The sequence below is a fragment of the Fomitiporia mediterranea genome (genome assembly GCF_000271605.1).
Source record: "Fomitiporia mediterranea MF3/22 unplaced genomic scaffold FOMMEscaffold_8, whole genome shotgun sequence".
Lineage (NCBI taxonomy): Eukaryota > Fungi > Basidiomycota > Agaricomycetes > Hymenochaetales > Hymenochaetaceae > Fomitiporia > Fomitiporia mediterranea.
The window spans coordinates 1,771,224-1,783,570 of NW_006760393.1; the positions used below are offsets into that span (position 1 = coordinate 1,771,224).

At 49.2% G+C, this 12,347-nt stretch overlaps 5 protein-coding genes across 5 annotated transcripts; 2 read left to right on the plus strand and 3 right to left on the minus strand.

The window, feature by feature from the left end:
* The first annotated feature begins 423 nt into the window (after positions 1-423).
* On the plus strand, positions 424-2,319 carry FOMMEDRAFT_141911 (uncharacterized protein). The gene is made up of 9 exons (XM_007268446.1): positions 424-478; positions 534-599; positions 648-676; positions 737-1,092; positions 1,141-1,490; positions 1,556-1,611; positions 1,682-1,798; positions 1,861-1,967; positions 2,087-2,319. The coding sequence occupies exons 1-9, from the start codon at positions 440-442 to the stop codon at positions 2,227-2,229; spliced, it is 1,263 nt and encodes a 420-aa protein (XP_007268508.1). The 5' UTR covers positions 424-439; the 3' UTR covers positions 2,230-2,319.
* Positions 2,320-2,747: 428 nt separating this feature from the next.
* FOMMEDRAFT_21659 (uncharacterized protein) lies at positions 2,748-4,637 on the minus strand. Its single transcript, XM_007268447.1, has 3 exons — positions 4,617-4,637; positions 3,441-4,541; positions 2,748-3,376 (listed from the first exon to the last, which is right to left on the minus strand). The coding sequence occupies exons 2-3, from the start codon at positions 4,519-4,521 to the stop codon at positions 3,078-3,080; spliced, it is 1,380 nt and encodes a 459-aa protein (XP_007268509.1). The 5' UTR covers positions 4,522-4,541; positions 4,617-4,637; the 3' UTR covers positions 2,748-3,077.
* Positions 4,638-6,433: 1,796 nt separating this feature from the next.
* FOMMEDRAFT_21660 (uncharacterized protein) lies at positions 6,434-7,217 on the minus strand (the record flags this gene model as incomplete). Its single annotated transcript, XM_007268448.1, has 2 exons — positions 6,434-6,648; positions 6,708-7,217. A coding segment is annotated over one exon (294 nt), but the record flags the coding sequence as incomplete, so codon positions are not given.
* A 2,343-nt stretch (positions 7,218-9,560) lies between these two features.
* On the plus strand, positions 9,561-10,963 carry FOMMEDRAFT_135473 (Clavaminate synthase-like protein; the record flags this gene model as incomplete). The annotated part of the gene is made up of 6 exons (XM_007268449.1): positions 9,561-9,615; positions 9,673-9,768; positions 10,165-10,299; positions 10,353-10,418; positions 10,485-10,568; positions 10,623-10,963. The coding sequence occupies 6 exons, from the start codon at positions 9,561-9,563 to the stop codon at positions 10,961-10,963; spliced, it is 777 nt and encodes a 258-aa protein (XP_007268511.1).
* A 15-nt stretch (positions 10,964-10,978) lies between these two features.
* FOMMEDRAFT_158367 (uncharacterized protein) lies at positions 10,979-12,089 on the minus strand (the record flags this gene model as incomplete). Its single annotated transcript, XM_007268450.1, has 4 exons — positions 10,979-11,338; positions 11,390-11,889; positions 11,940-12,019; positions 12,076-12,089. The coding sequence occupies 4 exons, from the start codon at positions 12,087-12,089 to the stop codon at positions 10,979-10,981; spliced, it is 954 nt and encodes a 317-aa protein (XP_007268512.1).
* Positions 12,090-12,347: the final 258 nt, after the last annotated feature.

Below are 12,347 nucleotides of genomic sequence, written 5' to 3' on the forward strand. Positions count from 1 at the left end.
AAATTTGACGACATACTCCCGCTTTAGCTCCTCCAAACGCCGCTCTCTGAATGCAGTCATGTCAAAGTCGTCGTCTATGTCCTTTTCGAGGTCCGAGAGGATCTCGTCGTCGCTTGCACTCGCACCTTCGTGTTGTTTATTTGCTGCAGTGGAGTGTGAAGAAAGGGTTGCAATGAGCTTGCCAGAGTCTTCCATTGTACAGTAGATATAAAAATCGGGCGAGAGGCACAGAAATGCGACTCGTTGCAAGGAGCGTGTCTGGAGAAGAAACACGAGGAAGACACAACAAGTGAGAACTAAATTTATCCGCTCGGCGTGTTTGGGATTTGTTTATTTCAGAAGCCGATGGGGCGTATGACGTAATCGACCATACTCTTCCAAACTCCATGTTCAATCTAGACACTCAACTAACCGATCGAATTAGAGGAGGCAAGAAATCATGAAACAAATAGGAAGATACATTGACAAAGATCGATCTGTGTGTTTGGGATTTCCTTCCTTACAATGTCTGGCAGTGTCTGAAGATTGTCAAGGGTTACATTACTCTCCGGCCTGAGGAGGATGAGGACATGTGGCATCTCTACAACCTCATACAAGAAGTCAGAAGTCTCCTCTCTCAAATTCTTTCCAGTCTTATGCGCAACTAGGGTGATGAAGTCCGTGCGCCTGCCATACGGTAAATTGTCCTTCAGTTGGATGTCTTAGTTTGATACAATTGACCAATTTTCTTATCTAGGCGTGTACAGACAGAAACGGCAACAGGATCTACTAGTTCGCACCGGGTAAAAACAACATTGACGCTATCCGTGCAGAAGATGCACTTCTCTGCGGCGGTCTCGTCGTCTACTAACAATGCATCTGGTGGATCCGAAACTGCATCTCCTTCACAGGGAGCTTCGCTTTCCATAACTGGGCAAGTCACACAGGAGAATCCTTTCGTCAAAATGGGTGCATACCACACCCTTGACCTCGAAGTCAACAGAGACGTGCGTATTGTGAAGACTGAATGGGACAGTGTTGCCTTATCAAGGGCTGCGGAAGCGTGTGACGAGGGAAAGGGCGCTGAGGTAGGCGCGATTGTATGTGGTGAAGGCAAGTATGGCGGATATTTCGAATGCTGTTTATTAACTTCGTTCACAGGCACCGCGGCTGTTTGTCTGTTGTCTGAGCATATGACCGTGATTCGCCAGCGAGTTGAAGTGCCCGTTCCTCGTAAACGGACGGGATCGACAACTCTTCATGATAAGGGTCTTACTCGCTTTTACGAGACGTTATATCAATCTTTCCTACGACATATCCCTTATTCGTCGCTTCGTGCGGTCGTAATTGCCAGTCCGGGCTTCGTCAAAGACGCTGTTTATGACTATATATTCGCAGAAGCAATCAAAGCAAACAACAAGGCTTTACTGCAGTCAAAGAACAAGTTCCTAAGGGTCCATGTCAGTAGTCCGCACGTCCACAGTTTAATGGAAGTAATGAAAAGTCCCGAGGCGAGTCCACCTCTTCGCTTTCTTGACTAATTCATTTATCTTCCAATGGACTGCCAAATTTTTAGGTCATTAGCCAGCTAAAGGAGACGAAATTTGCACGAGAGGGGATAATGCTCGATAAGTACGGTTTGAACTAAGATTACGCAATCTGCAATATCGACTCGACGATCGATGGTCAACCTTGTTTATAGATTTCATAAAATGCTAGGCAGCGATGAAATGCGGGCGTGGTATGGTCCTGATCATGTGGCTCTTGCCGCAGACAGAGGGGCCATTGGCACACTACTTATCTCCGATGAGCTATTCCGGTGAGTTTTTCCTACCTAGAAAGCCCGTCTCCTTTCTTAATGAAGTCACAATTTCACCCTAGTGCAAGCGACCCCGTGTTGCGCAAGAAGTATGTCGAACTCGTGGAAAACGTGCGGCAGAAAGGCGCGGAAGTCCTAATTTTTTCAAGTATGCATGAATCGGGACAACGTGAGTACCACGACATCGCTGTCATGCTTGGATCCCCCTCTCTTCCTTGCATTCATCTCCAGCTAATAATCATCTCCATCTGCTGTGAACTTTACTCGCAAATCTATCATTTCCTGCAGAATTGAACCAGTTGACTGGGATTGCGGCTATCTTAACGTTTCCCCTTGATGTCGAAATCGTGGAGGCGGAAGAACGGGCCGAAAAGGAAGAAGCAGAAGGACAAACCACAGAACAAAGGGAAGAAGGGGAAACGCAAAGCTAAATGTATCAAAGATCTAAGCCTCACACACACACTGCGAGGGGACATGCCCTGTTTCCATAATGTATCCAATTCAATACAGGATTGCTACTACGGGACTTATCTGATTGACGAATATTCCCTTCTGGGACATTCATGGGGACGAAGCAGACTCTATCAGTGTTCTCGCTCCATCCAACTTCCATGAAACCGGGGGTACACGCGACTTTCATGCAGAAGACCTTCATATACGTGAAAGAACAGTGAGGAAGCACAAGTTATACAGCCGACCTATTGCGGAGAGAAGACATAGAGCACACGCATCCCACACCTTATTCGCGTTGGTTATTCGCCACTTGACTATATCCAGGTACATGTGGCTGTAGGTGGACACATCGTACTTAGCGGACTTCACATCTTACGGACCGGGTGAATAACAATGGACCTATTATTTCATCCATGACTATTGAGACTACCTTTTGAGTAGTGAGCTGTCCAAAGTTGAGAAGGTAGAAATGGAGTCGGGCTACGAGTCATCTGTGGTACAACATCGAATACTTGGATACTCTGCGAAGTAGTCTAGTCACAGCAGGGCTGAAGAAAATAGCGATAGTAATTGTTAGGGCTATAAAGACGGTCCGTGTCTTGTTAAATACGTTAACGCTCTTCCACGCAAGGAACCTGTTCCCTCCGCAAGGACAAATATACACCAACCCAGAAGCGACGACACTTAGCCTGAGAAATGAAAAAATAAAGAGACCGAAAACAAGAAGGAAAAAAAGCATCAACACGTAAAAACAACAGTAACTCGACAACATGCAAGGAAGCGAGAAATGAGTGAAGCGACGTCAACGTCGCTGCATTGTACGCGCTTATGACTGTGCTTTCCCATTTGTCGCGGGCGTCGTCCCTGCGGCCGGATTGTAGGAATTGTGTGAAGACCCTGGACGAGATAACGGCTGTTGTGGCGGTAGGGGATGTGGAGGCGGGGGTTGAGGGGCAGGTGGTCCATAGTGGGTGCCAGGTGGCGGATACATGACCGGGTGTGGGGCCGCTGGGTGATGCCCGTATGGCACTCCATGGCGCACCGTCTCCATTTCGTGTCGTAGCAGGTCAATTTCTCGGCTCATGTCGTTCTGCGACTGCTTCAGTTGCTGAATATAGTCAATTGCTATAGTGCCACATCATCAGTGTCATATGTCGCATGAAGCAATGAATAGAACAAAGAACCCTACCTTTGCTCAGAATCTCCCATTTGCTGGCTTTCATGCCGCGGTCAGCTGGTAGTTGGTCTCGCAATTCGTCGAAGAGATCTCGCATCTCCTTCCTCCGCTTCCTCTCGGCAAGCTTGTGAGATACTCGGAGCTCTGGCGAGCGAGAATACGGTGTGGGGTGATTAGACTCCTTGCCGGATGATGCATGGTTCTGCGATGCGGAACCAGCAGAGATTGGTGACTCTTCAGGTCTGCCACTTGTAGGAGAGACTCCAGGGCTTGTGGGAGTAGCATCAGCTGTTCGAGAAGCGGCACCAGCGGTGCGGGACGGAGGGCGCGAGCGGGAGAGACGTGCACGGTCAGATCGGCCCGATGAGTTCAAAGTCATAGTGTCTGGGGCGGACATTCGTCGTTCAGCTGGCATGTTGTTGTTGGAGGGGACAACGGAGTGAGGTGGAACTGGGGCTTCGAACTGTCTGTTAAGGTTGGGATCCAAGGGAGATGCTACTTGCACGCCTTGAGGTGCGGATGCGTCGTTAGAACCCGCGTTCGAGTTCGAAGGCCACGCGAAAGCAGACATGCTGCTGGGTTGCCTACCATGCATATCGCCGGCGAAGCCCGGCGAGTTGAAACTCGGGCTACTGCCCATAGATGTCCCAGAGAACATCGATGAAGTCGAGTCTCGTCTGTCGTTAGACCACCACGCGGATGTAGGCGTTCCAGTACTACTCATACGTGAATCTAGCGAGTCTCTGCGATCATACAGGCTCATCTGAGCTATTCTTTGTGTATCAAAAGCAGAGTTCCGTCGTTTAGGTGCGGGTTCATCTGGATCGACTTCTGCACCACTATGGATGCCTGGACCAGCAAGTTTTGGATCGGTTTCTTCGCCGACTACCGGCAACTGGGCTCTATCGATAGACATCTTTCGCTTCGCACCAGTCTGTGAGGGAGAGGCTACACCGCCACGTGGATGTCCCATTCCTAGTTGAGTCCCTCCTGGGACAGAATGACGACGCATATTGTAGTCGAAATGAGGAGGTAATCTTTGATCTTCGTTAGGCATCGCATCTCTACGATTCCCACTAGAATCCATATCCATCTCGTCCCTTGAATAATTACCTGCCGAGTAAATGCTGAGATCAGCATACAACGCTCATATGTCGTGCAAAACACAAAATCAAATTCTAAACTCACTATGCTGGCTATTGCTCGTTCGAGATTTGTCTTTCATAGCGATATGAGCTTTATTGCGGCTGATTAGACTCACTGGCAACTTACCGCGTTTCCCACGCTCTTTTGTGTCGTTAGATAGTTGAAGTCGGCCCGATGGTTTCGACGATGCTGAAGGCTGATTCGATGCCTCGCCAAAGATATACGGGGACGTCGGGCGGGTAGATAGCGGAGGAGGTGCGTTTCTTGAGCGCGATTCCGACTGTTGCGCGGATGGATGCACTGGAGACAAGAGCCGATTGTGCTGTCGGAACGGGGAGGAGGACGAGCTGCCACTGTTAGATGCTGTCGGGCCGACGTGAAGAGACGGATCTGTGAGCGAGCCTCTGCGCTGAGACTGGAGAAACTCGAGCGGTGCAAGAGGAGGAGCAGGAGAATGACGGCGAGACGATATTTCGCCCGAAGGGTCCATAGGGTGGTCCATGGCTTCGGCGCCGGCTATAAGCACTCGAAACCCTGAGCAGTCGATCAGGCAGTCTGGCAAAAAGCCTTGTCTCTTGCGTCGACGAAGCCGACGAGAGTGTCGGTGGAGGGATGCGGCGGCCGGTACGGGGAGAAACAAACAGTGTTCGGGCGTCGAGCCGCGGCAGGCGCTCAATCTCAGTGCGCTTTCAAAGGATATATTAAAAGCTCTCCTCCCGGCAACCAAGCCGGACTTGTCTCGATTTAGCCACCGCAGAATTCAAATCTGCATGCAAGTATACTACGTTGACCCGTAAATAATTACTATCGCTTGCCCCTTGCTTAATGCAGGTACACAGCTATTTGCACACTTCATCATCAGCCTCGCTTGCTCTCTCTTCTCAACACGTGCATTTGTAAGTCTTGAACTCTCCTTCCCCTCCGCCTGTCACCCCGCCAGGGCACACGAGTGCCAATCCCTCCTCTGCTCTTCCTCCAGATTGAAATACCGTTGGTACTGCGTGCGTTGGCTATTTCGTGTAATCCGTCCAACGCGCATCCCTACCCGCATCTCGGACTCTTTCAAAGCTGCCGCCTCGAGCTCCATATCAGTCCGATCAATCGTCCGCACCCACGGCTCGTAATCTAGGATCAGCGCGCCCACACGCTCTTTTGAGGCTGCGGGGACGATCCTATCCAGGACGCCGGACACGCGCTCGAAATGTCGAGGGTGGTCGAGAAGTTCCATCGTCGGCCACTTGGATCGCCCCTCGGTCCGAACGCCCATGATGTCTTCGGTCCCGAGCCAGGGCGCGTCACTTTTCAGCAAATCTTGAGCATACAACGCAGCTTCGGCCGCGATTGCCTCATCATAATTATACTGGACTATTCCGCCCTGTAGGTGTTGCATACTAGGTTCGTATCCAAGGGATCGATAACCAACTTCTTCGTCGGAAGAAGTACTTGTTACTAGATTGTACAACTGAAGTATGTATTGAGAATTGATGTCCATTTGGATCCATGAGTTAAACGTCTCTGCTTACCTCTAAACAAGCCGAAGGGCTTCGACTGAGGCTACTATCAATCATGGATACAGTGTCGCAAAGCTGCCATACTCTTGCAATTTGTTGTGCGCTTCTTATCTGCCTGTCGTCTTGCCCGTCACATGCTGTCTCGGCGTCCGATCGGATGGGATGAAGCCAGTCCGAAGTCCAGAGCTTACTCAGATTGTCACTGGACGCCTGAGCAGAATAGTCATACTCTTTATCCGACGCTTCGGTGATGTTACTGGTCGTGGACTTGACTTCTTCAAATCCTGAACTGCCTTGACACAGAAATTGTAAAGAGTTAATTGCGTGGCGAAGATCCGGAGTGGGAAGCGGGACAACTGAAGACCGCGCGAACTCATCACTCGTGTCAAGCGCGTCAGTCGGACAACCACTTTTGTATAGCGTCTCTATGTGCGTCTGTGAGATCGTGTAGCCTTCGGTGAGAGCCATGCATCGCAAATAGGAAACCGCAAGATCGGGAGGGCAAGGGTTGAATATCAGCGTTGATTGTAAGGGTAAACTACTAGAGGGGACAAGGTTTGGGTCTGGAAACGTCAATATTAACTCCGATGCACAACATACGACGAGTCGCCATAGACATTACCGTTGCACGTTAGGATAACTGGCCGTCGTGATTCCCTAATGAGAGCAACGACCGTGGGCCAAAAGCTGACATCCTCGCCGAATAAGATGTCGACCTCTTCGAGTAAAATGATAGATTGCTGGGCACCAGTTTCTTTGGGATTTGTAATTTCAATTGGACTTGATGTGCGGTCATTTCCGGCGGAAGTGTCTAAGCTAGTCGTGGCTTCTGTTACCTTCGGAGCTCCAATAGACGGCCCACTCTCTCTCACCAAAGAGAAGGTCTGTTCGGGACCCGCGTGTTCTTGAGTGGTCGCACGTGGAAGGGTCTGGCGGTTTGGCCTGAAGAAAGGAGCAATGCCCTGGGAGGTTGCTTTCTGCGCCTTGAGTTTGACCTCCGCGGATGTCTGCTTCGCTATGTTTGGATTGCAACCCTCCTTCTCCCGCGTACTCGCTAACGCACGCGAAGAACGGCTCACAATGTGATTTTTGCCCACATCGCCGACCAGGCTAAGTAGGGAGGTGCCGTTCCTCTTCCCGATGCCTGGATAAACTTCGAAGATTTCCCACCCAAGCTCCTCGGCGCACGCGTACACAGCAGCTGTTTTGCCGGACCCAGATGGGCCAGTTAATAAAATTGTGTTCGTGAGACGATCTGAGAAGTCGTGACCAGGTACAGGCTCCGGATGAGGAGCGGCCTTAACATTCGAATGGGCATTTGACCGGTCATTATCAGGAGGAGGATGGCGCGTTAGTCGTGTAAGCTTCGGTCGCCAAGGGCTCGTAGGTCCGCCGCCGACAGAGCGTTCCTCATCCACATACTCCACCTCGGGAAATGGAGATAGAATTTCTTCCCCCTCGTTATCACTGGCGATCCAGTCATCAAGGCTCTCCTCGTCTGAATCAATCCTTCTTCGTTTTCGTGGCTTGTCGACGACACGGATGACAGAAGGCCTCTTGGTGTTGTGCGAATTTGCTTCAGTGACTCCCGCATTGCTACTAGGTACAACGCCGCCGTCCGTCGGCGGATCTTGGTCGATTGTTTTTATCGCCAGCGCAAGTAGCCAATCTCTAAGGTATCTTGACGAAGCTTCGTTCCCAATTACTTCATCAGCAGACCTCGGATGCCATCTCTCATTCCAAGAAGAACCTGAAATATCATAACCGGCTGATAATAGTCGCGAAATAGCTGGACAAGTTGCTTGTGATTGGAGGATGTTTTCGCATTGCACGTGTCCATCCGGTTGAGAGCCAATGGGCTCGACGAGGTACCTCGGTTCGTGATTAGAATAGGAAGTATCATCTATGTGAAGGAACTCGAGTGTATCCGTAAGTGATGTAGGTTGATCTTCTAGACACGAGTTAGGACGTGACCGTATAAATCTGAGTGGCGTGCAAGGGAAGGAGCGCTGAGCCCCGCGGAGGTGTTGACTATCTTTGTCAGGCCATGTCGCCGTATCTCCTTCGCCCACCTTTTTTCGGCGCATTGAAGAAGAACGAAAAGGGTTAGGTTTGCGTGGGGCAAAGAAACCATTTGACATTTCTCCGCGAACAGATCTGCTTGACTTTATGGGAGAAAGTGGCTCCGATGCTGGGGACTCCCATGTATCCCTCACAGGGGACGAGTCAATGAGTATAGGTATTTCTTGGCTCCCAGCAACAATGCTACTCAGAGGTTGCTTCGTAGTTTTATTGCTAGTCGTACGTCCACCGGCTGGTAGAGGTAGCGATGGTTGAGAGGATGGCCCAGCGGACGCTCCATCTAACACGCTTACTTGGAGCGTTTGGCTCGCTGCTTTTCCTGTAGTGTTGCGAGAGAGATTCTCGCTCTCTGGTCTCTGCTGAGGCTTTCTTACTTTCCGTACCCTATTCCTTTGAGATGACTCCGCATCGCGAAGTTTATCCATTTCAGCGGCGGACACTTTTGATTGTCGCCCATTCTTTTGCTCGAATATTGGAAATAGTTTTGCATGACCTGTGTCGAGCTTGGATTCTTTAGTTACAGTAGGAAAATTAATCGGACGTGACAGGAATCAGCAATGTCTCTGACCTTGCGGTTATAGAGTAATTACCCACTTTGGCCTCGTGTCAATTCATTACCATTCCTCCGCAATAGTTGAGGCTCGTCAGATTCTTCAAGTGTGAGATCCACCTTAGGGGGAGTGATTATTCGGTCTGCATCATTAATTACGGGCTGGTCCACAGCAACATGGGCTACTTTTCGGGACCATCAATAATTTAGAATTCATACGGGCTCTAGTATTTACCTTCTTCGTCAACCCAACCTTCGGCTTCATTTCGTTCCGGCAAGGAGATACCAAATGACTTCGGCGTTAGAATCGGCTCAGTTTCCAATATTTCCGACTGTGTATTGGAGATGTGGCTGTGAGGTATGGGGGAATGGTGGACATTTGCGGATTGAACCGCTTCGCTTTGTCCGGAAGCATTAGGCGATTCAGTACAATAAGAGTCATCTCTATCAATAATCCGTGAAGTCGCAGTTTCATTAAGGTCGTTCTTCTTGATATCCCACATATGGAGAAGATTTGGTTGGACCACCACTCCCGGGCCACCCTACGAGGAGAGCAGCAAATCAGTCTCTTGAATTGAATGGTTTTACCACTTATTGAGCGACGTACAGATTTTTGTTGCCTTCTCATACCCATTACGAGTAAAATTCAAGAAAAAAGGACGAAGGTTAGACGGCAGAAACGAAGACCAGCCTAGAACAGTTTGGAGTCAAGACACGGTACGGTCGCTATTACGAGATCGGCGCGTATCGTCACGTACCACGTGATGGATTGGACACCCAGTTCTGAATTAGGAAATCTCTACTTTACTGACACCACTAACAAACAAGTTCGTCTGATCGAGAATGTCCGAACTTACTTGTAGTTACATCCTTAAAAAGCTTACAGTGGAGTATCAAGGTAAAACAAACCACTCAACTGGAAAGAATTTTGACGGTCTTAAGTGAACTAGCACAGAACTGAACGGTACCTATGTTCAGACATTTCTCAAGCTGCCTACAGCACTCGAATTCTTGCGTGCTGTGCGCATCGGAAGGCCCGTAATCATAAAAGGTACCTTAAATTACAAGATCACTTTCGCGCGGGTCCCAGAAAGTCTCTCAACATGACTTCCGGCATAGGATTCCGGCCTCCAGCTCTAGAGAATTGGTCTGACGAGTATCTAATCGAAAAGCTAGGTGATCAGCTAATATCCGTTGCTGCTACACCAGATGGGTATGTATTATTTTAAAGAAGTCCGGCAATTTGGTAATCCTATTTGATGCAGTACTGCCGATGCAATAGTAACTGATGAGAAGGGGAGAAAACATTTTACGGAACCACACGTGGAACGTCTTACAATGAGAGAACTTTTAGAAGTCCTTTCAACGGGCTAGCATTCCGCCTTCTTGCCGGAGACCCTTAACGTTGACAGGTTTATAGATGCCAAATCTAACCCTAATCAGGGAGAACGAAAGGAAGTTTATTATCTGCAATCGCAGAACGGGAATCTTTATTCAGCGGAAGGTGAAAGTCAGCTCAGTGAACTTGGTGCTCTTCGTGCCGACGTGCCGCGAGAAGTTCCCTGGGCCTCAGGAGCACTTGGTATAATTTCTCCAGGAGTTGGGTTGGAACGTCGAAGTTGATATGATCTCTAGCGGCACCTCCGGATGCAGTTAACATCTGGATAGGGGATGAAAGGAGCGTAACCAGCGTTCACAGTGGTCAGTTCTATTATTTTATCAAATTAGAATAACGACAAATCTCATTAATCATGACAAATTATCCAGACCCATATGAAAACATTTACACGGTTGTAAGAGGGGCAAAACATTTTACATTATTTCCACCCACAGAGGGATGGTGTCTGCAAGGTATGCAATTACTTCCGCAAGTACCACCGCGGTGATAACGACCTACGTATCCAGAGCGTATGTATCCACATGCCAGGTATTCGCGAACAGATCGAACTGCCCCTCTTGCGCTTATACCTTCGCCCCCTTCATCACCAAAAGTCCGCTGGTCTTCGATTATGGATCCTACAAACCCGGAAGAGCTACCACCGGAAGCTCGGCCGCTCCAACTGAGCCTCGAAGCAGGTGACACGCTTTATCTCCCTGTTGGCTGGTGGCATCATGTCCGTCAAACTGACACCACCATAGCACTGAATTGGTGGTACGATATGGAAACCTCAGGGATGGGATGGGTTTGGTTAAACTTTCTGCGGGGAGAAAGCGAAGATGTGCCCGAGGGTAATGAAAACATCTAGTGCCCACATATGTATCTAGAGTATTCCTTCGGTTCTAAGAGATCCTATGACCAGAAAAGCGGAACGGCGATCCCTATCATTGCCTATCCAGTCGCCTTTCTGCTTCGCGGATGAATTGTCCTCATCACCGTATACAAAGACATCTTCATCTTCATCGACTTCCCGGTCCGTACCGGCATTGAAATTCTTTGTTCCGTTTGCTTCTGGCTCGTTACAGTTCCACTGTGTTTCTTCCCATAGAGAGTCGTGCATAGCGACAGCAACAGCTGTTGAGTTGAGCACCTCGGGTATGATTGAAACAAGAAGATTTGAAAGAAGTTCTGATGTGCCATCCTGCGAGGTTGATTGAAGCTTTGGTAGAGGCAGATATTCAGCCTATACGGGACGTCAGAAAAGAAGAGACAACATAGATACTGTATTACTGACCTCAAGTAACATCCCCTTCACAGCCCCACCAGTAAGATGAACGTTACCCACTCGTACAAGCCAGTCAGTCCCAATACTGAAAATGCTCCCATCAATGATCACTTGATTTCCCGTGCTAATCGCTTGGTTTCTTTGACTGGTGCTTGGTTGACGAGTTGATGTCCAACGAGCACCTAATTGTGTAAGAAGCGTCTCGAGTGCACCAGAGGGACTGACGGTAACGAGAGTTGTTCTATAGTGTGGAGGCTCGATAGGTTGTGGATGTTTGGCATGACTGGAACCAGAAGGAGAGCCCGCTGAATCCGTATGATTCATGGAAGCCTGCATCTGCGTTAGGGTCACTACATCAGAGATCGTAGGAGCAGCGGGATCTTCGAGCGAGACGAAGGAGACATTGTCGTTCAAGGTGATAACACACATAGAACGATCGGCCTGAAAGCCATGCATTGGCCCTGAAGCAGTTCGAAAGGAGCGAATAGCAAGGTGCCATCTACCTTGATCTATTCTTACGTTAGACAGCCATATCTTGACTAGGTAGTAGAAAGCGTACCGACACCAGCATGATTGCGAATGATATTCTGCCTAACGAGATCAAGGCCAGTTGTTGGAGCATTGCGCCAATGCACCAGGCTATGTAATGGGCTGGTGAGTTCAAGACACGAGAACCCAAGAAATACTCAATCTACCCTGTAAAGCCCATATCTACGATGTCTGGAGAGAAGATCAATCAAGAATGCTCATGCGTGGCTACAGGAACGGAAGGGTTCTTGTGACAAGATGTGACAAGTCGCGTCAATCTCTACCTTCTACTTGACTTGAAAAGTGAATGCGCGTGGCAACTCTCGAGTCTTTACCTTTCAAGTGCTCCAAGGCTTCGGTTATCGCTCTACTCAAATGCCTCTAAAACGCAAAGTCGGGAAGGAGCCCAACACTGGAGCTACGGTAAGGCGCAGTACGC

Coding starts and splice junctions, on each gene's coding strand:
- FOMMEDRAFT_21659 (XM_007268447.1), bottom strand. CDS start 4,521: ATGGATATGGATTCTAGTGGGAATCGTAGAGATGCGATGCCTAACGAA. Junction 3,377..3,440: donor ATGGGAGATTCTGAGCAAAG/GTAGGGTTCTTT, acceptor GTGGCACTATAG/CAATTGACTATATTCAGCAA.
- FOMMEDRAFT_141911 (XM_007268446.1), top strand. CDS start 440: ATGAAACAAATAGGAAGATACATTGACAAAGATCGATCT. Junction 600..647: donor TCTACAACCTCATACAAGAA/GTCAGAAGTCTC, acceptor ATGCGCAACTAG/GGTGATGAAGTCCGTGCGCC. Junction 1,612..1,681: donor GAGGGGATAATGCTCGATAA/GTACGGTTTGAA, acceptor CCTTGTTTATAG/ATTTCATAAAATGCTAGGCA.